Here is a 15,629-nt window from a genome sequence, read left to right as displayed (position 1 = left end):
ATGGTGATAGAAGTTCCAAAATGTAGGCAGTACTACAAAAGTTGTATTTTACATTGCATAATACAACTTCTGGAGTACTGCCCTAATTTTTGGAACTTCTATTACGATATCTATCGAACACTATCTATTTCTCTATATACGTATCCACAATTTTAGATTTTCTATTAATAATGGAGGTGAAGAAATTCACAAGTATCAGGACAGAAACACAACTGGAATTTCTAGCAATTTCAACAATGCAAGAACTAGGACATTAATTTCATGTTATATTCATTGTATTTGACACACGTCTAAAACTGTAAAAGAAATAAATACAAGTCAAATGTCTGTAAACACAGAAACCATGCTTCCTTGAACTCCCGTTAAGTCTACTCCATGTTAAAGACGTTGGCGTCTGGATCCAGATGGGTAGTTTATTTAATGTTTAAAGTTTAATATGTTTGAGAAAGATATTGGCATACGTTCCATAAGACAAAAAAAGAAAAAAAAAACAATTCTTTTTATCCTTTTTCTATCTTATTTTAAGCACGCACACGGGTTTAGCAAACAGAACAGTTAAACAGCGCTATAACAGAATGTTTAATAATGCACACTGTAACAGATTTTTTTTTTTTTTTATATATAAAATATGTCTGTTCTGTTGCCCAGTTTTTGTTTAGGCAAGGTAGATTTTTTTTCTTGTTTGATTTTTTTTTTACATATAAAATCCATATTTCAAGTACATAAGAGAAATTATTTTAAATGAATCAGCACCCAACAGATGTCTTTGCGGTAGTCTTTATCACATGGTTAGAAATTCTGCTTATAGTTCCTAACTAGTGTGTGTATGTGTCTGTGAAAAAAATAAATAGCAAATGTACCTATACACAACCACGTACACACACACTATAATATATAAATATCTATATAAATAAAAATGTAAATGTTCGTTTGTTCAAAATCTTAAATCTCCGAAAGTTCTTCACCGATTGCTTTGAAATTTTGACATAATGTTGTATTCGAATACAAGCATGTTTTTATTTACCAGCTGTTGGATGTAAAAGCAACAGCCAGAGGGGGGTGTTACGAGCTCAGTCCCAAGCTGACACTCCCCGGCCGCCCGGCATTCTCCCCCCTTAGTGACATCTCATTCATATACCCTTTTCCCTCTCATTCATTCGCCCAAACCGCTGCCTGTGCTCTGCTCCTTTCGTGTCCCCGGTGGGGGTTGGGGGGGGGGGGGGGGGAATGACGAGACCATCTGTTGGAGGCCGAAAGACTCTGCTGCTCATCACCACTACCACCTGAGAGACGGCTACCTCTGCTCTCCGCACCGCTGCTGCTTCTCTGGCAGGTGAGTCTTATTTCCGACTGCGCAACAACAAATGGGGGAGTGAGGGAAGGCGAGAGGGAGGCTGCACGGAGCGTGGCAGGCCGCGACCTCCGCTCTGGACGCCGAGCTGGGCCCCAGCCTTGCAGCAGTGGGCAGATAGCGAGCGATTGCAAATCCAACTGCGCCACCGGCGGGAGCGGCGCTGTGATCTAGCCGGTGCCGGCCCGGGACATGTCAAGCGGATCACCCTCTCCTCCTCTGCCGCCACCTGCCTTCATCTCTGCGCCCCTTCCTGTCACATTCCCTCTGTACTAGGGAACTGCATAACTAGCAATCCCTGACATGACCGGCTCCATTGTGACACCTGACAGCAAGTAACGACCTTTTTAGTAACCTGCGCAGAGTACAGGCTGCCATCATGCCTGCCTGATGGGCACAACTATCAACAGCGCCAGCATTGCCCCATCTCATATACATATACACCTATATAAATAAAAATGTAAGTATATACACTACCGTTCAAAAGTTTGGGGTCATTTAGAAATTTCATTATTTTTGAAAGAAAAGCACATTTTTTTTTCAATGAAGCTAACATTAAATGAATCAGAAATACACTCTATACATTGTTAATGTGGTAAATGACTATTCTAGCTGCAGCTTGTTTTTATTGCAATATCTACATAGGTGTATAGAGGCCCATTTCCAACAACCACCACTCCAGTGTTTTAATGGTACATTGTTTTTGCTAACTGTGTAGAAAGGCTAATGGATGTTTAGAAAACCCTTGCACAAGTATGTTAGCCCAGCTGAAAACGGTTTGGTTGATTTGAGAAGCTATACAATTGACCTTCCTTTGAGCTAGTTGAGAATCTGGAGCATTAAATTTGTTTGTTCTATGAAACTCTCAAAATGGCCAGAAAAGGAGAACTTTCATGTGAAACTCGACAGTCTATTCTTGTTCTTAGAAACGAAGGCTATTCCATGTGAGAAGTAGCCAAGAAACTGAAGATTTCCTACAACGGTGTGTACTACTCCCTTCAGAGGAGAGCACAAACAGGCTCTAACCAGAGAAGAAAGAGAAGTGGGAGGCCCCGCTGCACAACTGAGCAACAAGACAAGTACATTAGAGTCTCTAGTTTGAGAAACCAACGCCTCACAGCTCCTCAACTGGCAGCTTCATTAAATAGTACACGCAAAACGCCAGTGTCAACGTCTACAGTGAAGAGGCGACTCCGGGATGCTGGCCTTCGGGGCAAAGTGGCAAAGAAAAAGCCATATCTGAGACTGGCTAATAAAAGGAAAAGATTAATATGGGCAAAAGAACACAGACATTGGACAGAGGAAGGTTGGAAAAAAGTTTTATGGACAGACGAGTCAAAGTTTGAGGTGTTTGGATCACACAGAAGAACATTTGTGAGACGCAGAACAACTGAAAAGATGCTGGAAGAGTGTCTGACGCTATCTGTCAAGCATGGTGGAGGTAATGTGATGGTCTGGGGTTGCTTTGGTGCTGGTAAAGTGGGAGATTTGTAGAAGGTAAATGGGATTTTGAATAAGGAAGGCTATCACTCCATTTTGCAACGCCTTGCCATACCCTGTGGACAGCGCTTCATTGGAGCCAATTTCATCGTACAACAGGGCAATGACCCAAAGCACACCACCAAATTATGCATAAACTATTTAGGGAAGAAGCAGGCAGCTGGTATTCTATCTGTAATGGAGTGGCCAGCGCAGTCACCAGATCTCAACCCCATTGAGCTGTTGTGGGAGCAGCTTGACCGTATGGTACGCAAAAAGTGCCCATCAAGCCAATCCAACTTGTGGGAGGGTCTTCAGGAAGCATGGGGGGAAATTTCTCAAGATTACCTCAGTATATTAACAGCTAGAATGTCAAAGGTCTGCAATGCTGTAATTGCTGCAAAGGGAGCATTCTTTAACGAAAGGAAAGTTTGAAGGAGAAAACTATTCTTTCTAATAAAAATCATTATTTCTAACCTTGTCAATGTCTGGACTATATTTTCTATTCATTTTGCAACTCATTTGATAAAGAAAAGTATGAGTTTTCATGGAAAACACAAAATTGTCCGGGTGACCCCAAACTTTTGAACGGTAGCTCATCAAAAGAATGCCAAGAGTGTGCAAAGCAGTCATCAAAGCAAAAGGTGGCTACTTTGAAGAACCTAGAATATAAGACATATTTTCAGTTGTTTCACACTTTTTTGTTAAGTATATAATTCCACATGTGTTAATTCATAGTTTTGATGCCTTCAGTGTGACTGTACAATTTTCAAAGTCATGAAAATACAGAAAAATCTTTAAATTAGAAGGTGTGTCCAAACTTTTGGTCTGTACTATATATATATATATACACACACATACAGTATATATATATATATATATATATATATATATATATATATATACACATATATACACACACACACACACAGTAAAAGCAACACACTCTATACCCCAACAAAAAATATTGTTTATCCACAAACATTGTGAAATTAAATATTTTAGAAACGTGATCTTTCCTTCCCTTTTCTTTCTTTTGCATTTAACCAGACTGAGCCACAGCAACACGTGGCCGGGTACATCTAGTTATATATATATATATATATATATATATATATATATATATATATATATATACATACATATATACACATACATACTTATTGTTGCAAAACACACTAATGGCATTGGTTACAGAAGTATTTCTAAACTACCGAAGGTTCCAGTGAGCATTGTTGGGTGTCACGCCCACAGGTGTCACACGTGGTTCGTGGACCCACTGAGCCACAAGGCCAGGCCTGCCTTAGAAGGGGAGCAGCTAAGTGGCTACCTGATGTTCACTGGAGCTCCTGATGGAGGAGACAGACTGGGCTGCAGATAGCTGCCAGGTTCCACTCCCAGGCAGATCCCGGTACTGCAGCTGCCGATCCCAGGGGTCGGGTTAGCTGACATGGAGAGTGGTGACCGAGGTCACTGACTAGCAGGATACGGAGACTGAGGAATGTATGGACAGCTTGGATCAAGTAGCTAGGTTCTTGTTCACACAAGCGGTAAAAGGAAACAATTCAGGATCTGGCCGCAACGGGACCGGGAATTCGGGTATGGGTACCGCAGACGCGGTTCCAGGATTAGGATACCGCCGAAGCGGTCACAAGAACACAGACAAACTATACTAGACAAATGGGAACACAGGATACGGAAGCTTTAACAGACTAGGGACCGGGGACCTGGCAACATAGAGTTGCACACACCAACACTAACAAGAATAAACTGTAGGGGTTGCTCAGGCACCTCCCTATTGGGGAGGGTGCTTTTTATACAAGCTACCTCCCAGATTACAGGTATTCGCATTAACTAAATGCTTCCTAGCAGTTAGCTGGGGGCAGTTACCACATGCGCACCGTGCCCCTTTAAAAGCACTAGCCGGGAGAAAGTGTGGCGTGTATTGAGGAAGATCAAGAGGACGCTGCTGAGGCCGGGACGGTGTGTAAGCTGGCGTCCCCACATGGAGGGAGGAGGGGAACCATGCGCCGGCTACAGATATTACATTGGGGCCATAATCTTTCCACTTTCAGAACATAATTTCACCATAAACTGGCCACGACCGGCTGCTCCCGCGCAAAATTTCAGACAGAGGAGTGAAAAGAATTATCAGAAGAGTTGTCCAGAAGCCAATGACCAGCTGTGGAGAGCTACAGAAAGACCTGGAACCAATAGGTATAATTGTTTCAAAGAAAACGAAGTAATGCACTCAAACTCCATGGCCTGTATGCACAATCACCACGCAAGACAAAAATAATGTTCAAGCGCGTTTATAGTTATATAACAACATTTAGACAAGCCTGTTAAATACTGGGAGAATATAGTCACGGAAACTTCAGGATTTGAAGAGTGTTTGTGTGGAAGAATGGGCCAAAATTACATATGAGCAATGCATGCCACTAGTTTCTCCATCCAGGAAGCATCTTGAAGCTGTCATAAAAAACAAAGGCTTTATGCAAAGTATTAAATACATTTTAGTAAGCGTGTACAATGCTTTTTTCCTGTGTCACTTCTCATTATTAAAAATAACTTAATTCATGGACATCAATGGTTTGATTTCTTTGCCTGTGTGTATTGGATGGGTTAACGAGAATTTCATGTCAATAGCGCTTTTAGAAATACAAGAGCTTCACACTAAATTAGAATATCAAAAAGTTTATTTCAGTTTTTCAATACAAAAAGTGAAACTCATATTATATAGAGTCATTACAAACAGAGCGATCTATTTCAAGTGTTTATTTCTGTTAATGTTGAGGATTATGGCTTACAGCCAATGAAAACACAAAAGTCATTATCTCAGTAAATTAGAATACTTTAAAACAACAGCTTGAAAAATGTTTCTAAAATCCAAAATGTTGATCTACTGAAATGTGTGTTCAGTAAATGCACTCAATACTTGGTCGGGGCTCCTTTTCATCAATTACTGCATCAATGCGGATGGCATTGTTGGGTCTGGTGTATCATCTTCCTCTTGACAATACCCCATAGATTCTCTATGGGGTTAAGGTCAGGTGAGTTTTCTGGCCAATCAAGCACAGTGATACTGTTGTTTTTAAACCAGGTATTGGTACTTTTGGCAGTGTGTACAGGTGCCAAGTCCTGCTGGAGAATGACATTTCCATCTCCAAAAAGCTTGTCGGCAGAGGGAAGCATGAAGTGCTCTAAAATTTCCTGGTAGACGGCTGCGCTGACTTTGGTCTTGATAAAATACAGTGGACCTACACCAGCAGATGACATGGCTCCCCAAACCATCACTGATTGTGGAAACTTCACACTAGACCTCAAGCAGCTTGGATTGTGGCCTCTCCACTCTTCCTCCAGACTCTGGGACCTTGATTTCCAAATGAAATGCAAAATTGACTTTCATCTGAAAACACCTTGGACCACTGAGCAACAGCCCAGGTCTTTTTCTCCTTGGCCCACGTAAGACGCTTCTGGAGTTGTCTATTGGTCATGAGTGGCTTGACACAAGGAATGCGATACTTGTAGCCCATGTCCCGGATACGTCTGTGTGTGGTGGCTCTTGAAGCAATGACTCCAGCAGAAGTCCGCCCCTTGTGAATCTCCCCCAAATGTTTGAATGGCCTTTTCTTAAAGCAAGCACCCCACTTAAGTTACATCAGCACTCTCCGGAAGTAAAATTCAAATTCGTGGGCGACGTCAGTCCTGAATGATGCGGCACCACCCAAGACAGAATACGAGCAGGTAAGATATAAGCATATAAAATGTTCTAGACTCATTATATTACCACCAATTTTAATGAAAAAAACGTGTTAGTGATGCAATGTGCATCAGTAACAATGCTATGGGGGCAGTTTACATAGTAGATAGGACCTGACAGGTTCCCTTTAAGAAGCCCTCCTACTCTGCACTCATTACCTGTATTAATTGCACCTGTTTGAACTGGTTACCTGTATAAAAGACACCTGTCCACACACTCAATCACACTCCAACCTCTCCACCATGGCCAAGACCAAAGAGCTGTCTAAGGTCACCAGGGACAGAATTGTAGACCTGTGTAAACCTAAAAGTCGCCATCTTTTATTCAGATGACAGCTTTACACATCTTTGGCATTCTCTTTCAAGCAGCTTCATCAAGTAGTCACCTGAAATGGCTTCCTATGAATAGGTATGCCTGGTCAAGAGTGTATTTGTGGAATCACTGGCCTTCAGAAAGTGTTTGCGACCATGAGGTGGGTTTTGCACAGTTGGTACACAATTTCATACACTGCTGAGCCCTATTCCACAATTGTCCGAAGCCAGAATAATCGCAAGAACGCTCGACAACGTAAAGAGAAACAACAGTCCATCATTATTTTAAGATGTGAAGATCAGGCAATTCATAAAATTGGAAGAACCTTGAAGGTATCCTCAAGTGCAGTCATGAAACCAATCAACTGCTATGATGAACCTGGTTCTCTCATCAGAACTGCTCCAAGACAGAGAATTACATCTGCTGCAAAGGAGAAGTTCATCAGAGATATCAGCAACAGAAATAGCAAATTGACAGCATCTCAGATAACAGTCCTCGTAAGTGCTGTACAGACATGAAGCAGCAAACCCATCTCAACATCTCCCGAAGACACTGTCAGGAACAGTCATTTATGTGTGACTTACTGCAAAGAAGGCACTACTTAGCACCGAAAACAAGAGGAGACTGGTTTGGGCCAAGCAACACAATGACTGGACATAAGAACTGATTAGTTAAAATTTGAGATTTTTGTTGGCTACCAACATGTGTTTGTGAAATGCAGAAAGGGTGATTGGACAATTTCTACATGTGTGTTGCCCACTGTGAAGCATGGAGGGGGAGGTGTGATGATGTAGGGGTGCTTTACTGTTGACTTTGTTGGCAATGTATTCCAAATTCAAGACACACACTTATCCAGCATGGCTACTAATGCATTCTACAACATCATGCAATCCCATCTACAGTAGTCTACAATGAGTGGGACCATCATTTGTGTTGCAACAGGATAATGGCTGAAAACACGCCTACAGGCTATGTAAGGACTATGTGACCAAGGGGTAGAGGGATAGAGTGCTTTGTCAAATGAATTGGCCTTCATATTAACCAACCTCAATCCAATCGAAATGGTGTAGGATGAGTTAGACCGCAGAGTGAAGGCAAAGCAGCCAACAAGTGCTCAGCACCTTTGGGGACTCCTTCAAGACTGTTGGAAAGCCACTGCAGGTGACTACTTGATGAAGCTAGTTGAGAGAATGCCAAGGGTGTGTAATACTTTCATCAGAGTAAAAGCTGGTTACTTTAAGGCTTCTAAGGATTAACACATTCTGGATTGTTTCACTTGCGTTACCTTCTACCCTGTTACCAATTGTGTAGCTTTGTGGTTTTGCTGCCTTAAGTCTGAATCTACAATATGCATAAGGAAAACCATTGGATGAACAGCTGTGTCCAAACTTTTGACTGGTAGTCTATGCAGCATTGAAGTATGACACTTTAAATGCACATAAAGCTGTATGAGATAAAAACCTAGGTCCTCATGTAATACGAGTAATACATGCAAACAAGCTTTTTTTTCCCATCATAAATAACTGAATATATAAAAACCTCACACCGGTGTTGATTCCACATATCTGTCTAGACTGTATCATAAAACGATATATTGGAAAACATTGTACACCAACCACATTAGGTCCTCATCCACATGTTAAATAAAATGTAGCAATGATTGCATTAATTGTGCATTTCAGTGTAGGCTACAATTATTGATATGCACAAAAAATACTCAACCAGTATCACATGGATTCATCAGAAATGATTACATTTCCATACCGCTCTTCATAGCTGCCATATATTAAATGACAACCAATTACATTCAGCACTTACAGATTCTAACCGTTCTAGCAAATCTCTTACACGGCCATATAAAAGCTCATTTCTCATTTGCTTTATACCAAACAGAAATGATTCAGCGTGGGTCTGGACTTCATCCCTTCATTTAGATTAGGTTTTATGTGGAAAGAAATGTGGTGTTCCTTTTATAATCATCTACATTTATGTGCTCTTTTAAACAAACAGACAAAATAAATCAGCCTGGAAATTGCCTGCATTGAAACACATTTGCAAGTATTGATTAACAAGAAACAACGGGAGAACCTACAGCTATCTCTTAATAAACCACAAGCTATTAATGATGGATTACTCGACATTACTTACAACGGCACAACAGCATTTCTTACCCACAAGGACAAAAAGGTCAAGAATATTCTGCTACATGATCAGTAGGGCAATGAGATCACAGGACTGGTGAGAAAATATAATAAATCTAAACAGAAAAAGTGTACAAAAGTGTATATAACATGGCAATACTTCCCAATCTAGGAAGAAATAATGGACATTCTCCATTATTCATGATATGTTCATCACAGTGGGAGTTCTCAAGATAATGCAGCCAATGTTCTAGATGAAATAAACACTGCATTTTACAGTACCAGCGTTATACAGGAGGTTCTTAGAAATCTTAAATTAAACTGTGGATTTAAAATTCTCAGATTGGCAATTTATGCCATGGATTTTACCACGGATTTCAGAAATGTCCTGTGAGAAGAGGGGCTGTTCTTCTCGAGGTGTGGCACACACCACAGCGCCGTGTGACTTTATCACAAGCAGACACAGGGTTAACAATATTAAAGTCTTTGCAGGTAAAAAAAAGCAGTTTATTTATCCATTTTGTCCTAAAATTCAGGTAAGTGAGAATCAGATATTTGTGCCCCATCATTCTCAAGAACAAACAGGTTTGAATCCTGAACCATTCAATGACTTCAATGAAGAGGTGACCATGTCTACCACTGAAACAATAGGGTGTTATGCACAGAGCAAGGATAGCGGGTAGTACAGAAAGTGGCCACTGCCGCCACTGATTGTCAGCAGCAGTCACCTGTAAACATCTACATGAAGGAATACTGGCGCATTTCCTCTGGATTAAGGGGGATATTTTAGTTTTTTACTCCCCTTCTTTCCAGAGCCATAACTTTTTTTTATTTTTAGGTCAATATGGCCGTATGAGGGCATATTTTTTGAGGGACAAGTTGTACTTTGAATGACATCACTGGTTTTACCATATTATGTACTGGAAAATGTGAAAAAGTGGTGAAAAAAAAATCCAAAGTTTTCTAAAAAATAAAAACAATAAAAAGTTGCCATTTTCCGAGAGCCTCCAATTTTTGGGATCTGGGGCCAGGTGATGGCTTACCATTTTGGGGTAGATCTGATGTTTTGATAGCCCGTCATTGCATTTTATTGCAGTGGTGCGGCAACCAAAAAAATGTAATTCTGGCGTTTTTAATTTTTTTCTCATTACGCCGTTTATCGATAGAATTAATTCTTTTTTCATATTAATAGATTGGGTGATTCTGAATGCAGCGATACCGAATATGTCCATGTGTGTTTTTTTATTGTTTTATTTTGAATGGGGCGAAAGTGGGTGATTTAAGCTTTTATTTTTTTTATATTTGTAAAACTTTTTTTTTCACTTTTTGCATGCTCCAATAGTCTCCATGGGAGACTAGAAGCAGCACTTGCCTGATTACCTCTGCAGCACACAGGCGATCAGATCGCCTGTGTGTAGCAGATTTGCTCACTTGCTATGCGGCCAAACACTGGGTGGCCTCATAGCAATCTGGCATGCCAACCCATCAGTGACCCGCTATCATGTGACGGGGTCGCCGATGGGCGGAGCCAATGCCCGCTTATCGGAAGCGCAAGTGAAATGCCGCTGTCAGAGATTGATAGCGGCATTTAACTGGTTAACAGCCGCGGGTGGATGGCAATTCCACTCGCGGCTGTTGCGGGCACATGTCTGCTATATACAGGGCTCACTGTCCGACCCGCCCAACAATTCAGCTTCTCCACCTCAACAGAGCAGCTCTTCTTCTTATGGGCTGCTCTGTCGACAGGGCGTAAATGCCGATGGGATGCAGGGAGCCAGCTGTCAATGAGCAGGATGTCAGAAGTCACAACCCATCAACAGAGCAGAGGGGAGGAGAAGACGCTGCTCTGTCGATGTGACGTCAGCGGTACCTGCTGAAACGCTGGCAGGAGCGGTCCTGTGCTTGTTAGGAAAAAAAATAAAAAATTAGCCCAGGATAACCTCCTTAACAGGTCTGTCAGATATTTTTCTGTGTTCTGTAGTTTTGGACAAAATTACCCTTTTGTCAGATGTAGCCCTACCTCACTATTCATGAGCTCCAAGCCCGGCCCTCCTGTAGAGTGTGAGCTGCATGAAGAGGACTCCTTCCATCCAAGTGCTTCATCTGATAAAGTGTAAAGACTCATTTACATGGACCAACCTGTGGCACGAAACGACTGCCAATCAGTAAACTTTTACCGATCGGTGATTGTTTGAATGCCGGTTTACACAGACAGACCAAAGCAGACATTGCGCACCGAGCGATATGTACTAGAAGGCTCAGTGTGCATTGGCAGCCATCTTTCTCAGAAGAGAATTATTATCTGTTAGACTGCACAAAAGATCATTTCACCTGACGAACGAGTGCTTTGCTCGTTCATCAGGTGATCAGCAGCCTGTTACACGGCAAGTTAATTGTTTACATGGCATTCACAATTATCTTGGAGTGCAAATGCCCCTTAAGTTTCTCCAAAACTGGAGGAAATATATCAGATAGAACACTGAAATCAGTGTCAGTCACTCGAGGTGGCAACTTTTACCTTATCAGTGGGGAATACCTGTACACAGATTGAAACTGTCAGCACTGACTGAGAACGCCATGCTCAATAAAAAAAAAATGATAACGTAAAATGTCAAATTTATTCGTACACTTCCAGGAGGAATAACAGAGCAATTGCACAATGCAAAGTTTTAAGAAAAGGTGCAGTAGCACGAATATATATATATTTATTTGGGGGGGATATACCGGCATTCTCTAAATCAGATATTTTAGCGGAGCTAGCATGTCCTCGTTAGATAAATTAATAGAATATACATGAGAAAAAAAACACATTAAGAATATGTATCGTATCTTACCATATTTATTTATGCATGCAATATGTGCATGTAGAGCACATTTGTTCTTTTCAGATCCTGCCGTGCCAAAAATCTCAAGCCAAACATTTTTTTTTCTTATTGCTGGTAATTAAAACAATCATCAATCCAATGATTGTGTTCCCTCTTTCATTTCATCTCCACATCAAAATAAAAAAGGTAATTTAAAAAAAAATTAATATTCCCTTGAGATGATAAACTAAATGAAAGAGTAAATCCCATCACATAATAATGGTAAGCGAACCCTTTGGGAAATGGTTGACTTTCTCAATTCAAGGTATTCAAAGCTCATTGAAAACTGTTCATTTGGAATGCAGATATCAAAGATGATGCAAATGTTCAAGAGAAATGTGGAACTTACCAGATGTTCTAATCCAGCTTTGATGTTTATCAAGTCCCTGAAAGAGAAGAACAAAAGTTCTAAATACTTGCTAAATCCTTGTCCAACACAATTTATTCAAGTGTGCCCACAGCTCCCAGACGTTTAAATATTGACCAGTCTTGTATCGAGTCATCTGTAGCAACACTGTGATGTAAAACATTTATAACATCACATGTAAAACAAGAGAAGGTAAGAAGGGATAAATCAAATATTAATAAAGAATATTCCAAGTGGAGGTTAAAATAGCTTTATAAGAAAGATAAGAGGGAAAGTTTCACCAGAGACAACCCCTTTCAGATTGTGCCCCCTAATGGGTAATAAGCTGATCACTCTGGGTGTTGTTTTTTAAGCCAACAAACTGCTGATTTGGTTGAAGGAAGCCGAGGGTAGTCAGGCATTGTCCCTGCCGCAGTCTGTGCGGGCGACATGATTATATGGTGGACATTCAGAAGAATACAAAGTAGAGCTCCACTGACTCACATCCAGCACTCCTCCTCCATGATGTCCACATGCCCTTATTGGCATATGAACAGTGGTTGCTTCAGGAGTCAAATTCTTTAATTCTTATACTTTCTAAGCATAAAGGAGCACAAAAGCATCCTGGTTAAAGGGGTTGTCCGGTCCAAATCGATAAGTCTGCAGTCACTCTGTGTGACTGCAGACTTCTGAATCCCGGGACCGTAGGGTATGTATGTGTTATACATACTCCCGGCCAGAGCCAGTTTAGTGGATGGGGCCTCACTCCATACTCTTGTATTGAGCGAGGCCGCACTCCGTCTAGTGATGCAGCCATCTCGCGGGTGTGACCAACTAGAGGGCAAGCCCTCTCTTTATACAAGTGTATGGAAGAGAGGCAACACCCACTGGCTGGGGATATGTATAAATCATACATACCCTCTGGTCCCGGGTCAGAAAACGGAGAATCTCCGCAGCGCACAGTGCATGCGCTGGGGGGTTCATAAGTCTGCAGTAACATAGAGTGACTGCAGACTTAGTGATTTGGACCGAACAACCCCATTAAAGCACCACTCCAGGGTTTGGTTTTATTTCAGTGCTGGAGTGGTGCTACTAATTTAAGTACCCTGCCCCTAGCCTTATACTTAGCAGCCGCTGTCTTCAGCTCTTTCCAGTGCTGTTCCGGTCTCGCGCCGCCATCTTCTGACCACAACCTCTGACTAACCTCATTCTGGCTCTCAGACTTACACTGAGCTGTGACTTCTGGCCCGCCCAGCAAATACTGGAGCGTACTGGCAAGTCACACACTGCTGGAGACCGATCGGAGAAGCACCAGTAACAGCTGAAGACGGCGGCTGGTAAGTATTATACTGGGGCAGGGAACTTCTATTGGTAGCACCACTCCAGCGCTGCAATAGAAAAAAAAGAGCTTGACTGGAGTTTTAAGTATGTGAACACCATGTTACAGGGATACTGACCACTATTTTACTGAATATCAACCTAAAACTAACAAAACTTCTGCCTCCACTTGAACGTCCAGCCTTATCTCCACATTTGAAATGCTAAGGCCCAATTCATCAAGACATGATGAAGGAGGAGGCATCCTGGAATCAGAAGTTCCTGATTCATTAAGAGCATCTGACAAGTGGTGTGCACCTTCATGTGCGCCTCACCACAAACCTGACTACAGACCAGAGTAAGACTGGAGAAAGATTTCTGGCAGAAGGCACGTCGTCACTCGTCATGAATTTAACAAGTGGGGTCACCATGCCCCCTTCATACACAGCTCCGCTAACTTTGCTGGAGCTGAGTGAAAATGGCGTGTGAACACCAAAAGTCATAAAATTTTAGGGAAGCATCACATTGCTCTAAAACTTTTCCAAGCTTTCTACGCCAGGTGACTTTGAGATTCATCAAAAGTGTGCAGAGTTTCTGACCAAAATATGACTTGTTTCCTCCATTAATCAGCAGCCTTCCCCTCCACAGGCAGTATCTCTCATTTTTTCCAAGCTTTCCTCCAGAGTGGGTGAACACTAATTGCTATGATGTCGCGCATATACACAGTACACTGAGAAAAGAGGAGATCTTGTTCCCCTATCTCTCTTTCTTACATAGATGTAGAAGCAGCAACAGCATGAAGGCTATTATACAACATTATTGAGCATTGAGGCTTTGAATCCAGTCCTTACGTAAGGGGGAGGCATGAAGGCTATTATACAACATTATTGAGCAGTGTGGCTTTGAATCCAGCCCTTATGTAAGGGGGAGGCATGAAGGCTATTATACAACATTATTGAGCAGTGTGGCTTTGAATCTAGTCCTTATGTAAGGGGGAGGTATGAAGGCTATTATACAACATTATTGAGCAGTGTGGCTATGAATCTAGTCCTTATGTAAGGGGGAGGTATGAAGGCTATTATACAACATTATTGAGCAGTGTGGCTTTGAATCCAGTCCTTATGTAAGGGGGAGGCATGAAGGCTATTATACAACATTATTGAGCAGTGTGGCTTTGAATCCAGTCCTTATCTAAGGGTGAGGCATGAAGGCTATTATACAACATTATTGAGCAGTGTGGCTTTGAATCCAGTCCTTATCTAAGGGTGAGGCATGAAGGCTATTATACAACATTATTGAGCAGTGTGGCTTTGAATCCAGTCCTTATGTAAGGGGGAGGCATGAAGGCTATTATACAACATTATTGAGCAGTGTGGCATTGAATCCAGTCCTTATCTAAGGGGGAGGCATGAAGGCTATTATACAACATTATTGAGCAGTGTGGCTTTGAATCCAGTCCTTATCTAAGGGGGAGGCATGAAGGCTATTATACAACATTATTGAGCATTGACGCTTTGAATCCAGTCCTTATGTAAGGGGGAGGCATGAAGGCTATTATACAACATTACTGAGCTGTGGGGCTATGAATCCAGTCCTAATGTAAGGTTGGACATCAAGGCTATTATACAACATTACTGAGCAGTGTGGTTATGAATCCAGTCCTTATGCAAGATGAAACATACAAGAAAAGCAGCAGCCACTTCTGTGTCTGACCTGTCTCGCACGCTCTCTTTAGCTATAGCTCCATTCTCCTATTTCCAGCCTCCTCTCCATAGACTTCTATGACAGAAGCTGTAACCGGATTTCTCAATTCAGCTGAAAATGCTTCTCCAATTTGCCTTATGGGCATATTTTGATCAGTGAATTGAGAGTGCGTGATCAGTGAAGATTAAGTGGAGAAAAGGACATTTTTCCATAACAAATATTCCGACGTTTCTTATCCTTGCTGATACAGCACTAACAATTTATGCAAATTTTGATGTAAAGGCAGAAAAAAATCTATTTATCTAAGTCTTGCCCCGAAATGGCAATACAATTTAGATAGCTGTCGAACAAT

General features: G+C 41.6%; 1 protein-coding gene across 1 annotated transcript in view; it reads right to left on the bottom strand.

Annotated features, from left to right (window-relative positions):
• The window catches only part of RSRC1 (arginine and serine rich coiled-coil 1), a 350,138-nt gene that overhangs the window by 220,142 nt on the left and 114,367 nt on the right, over positions 1–15,629 (bottom strand). The window contains exon 5 of the mRNA XM_073674789.1: positions 12,260–12,296. Coding sequence (XP_073530890.1) covers positions 12,260–12,296 — 37 coding nt within the window. The remainder of the gene's footprint in view (positions 1–12,259; positions 12,297–15,629) is intronic.

The sequence above is a fragment of the Phyllobates terribilis genome, unplaced genomic scaffold, assembly GCF_046119375.1.
Source record: "Phyllobates terribilis strain yellow unplaced genomic scaffold, ASM4611937v1 Scaffold_3__8_contigs__length_932513732, whole genome shotgun sequence".
NCBI lineage: Eukaryota > Metazoa > Chordata > Amphibia > Anura > Dendrobatidae > Phyllobates > Phyllobates terribilis.
The sequence above is the reverse complement of the archived record's forward strand: the minus strand, read 5'-3'. Positions and strand labels throughout refer to the sequence as shown.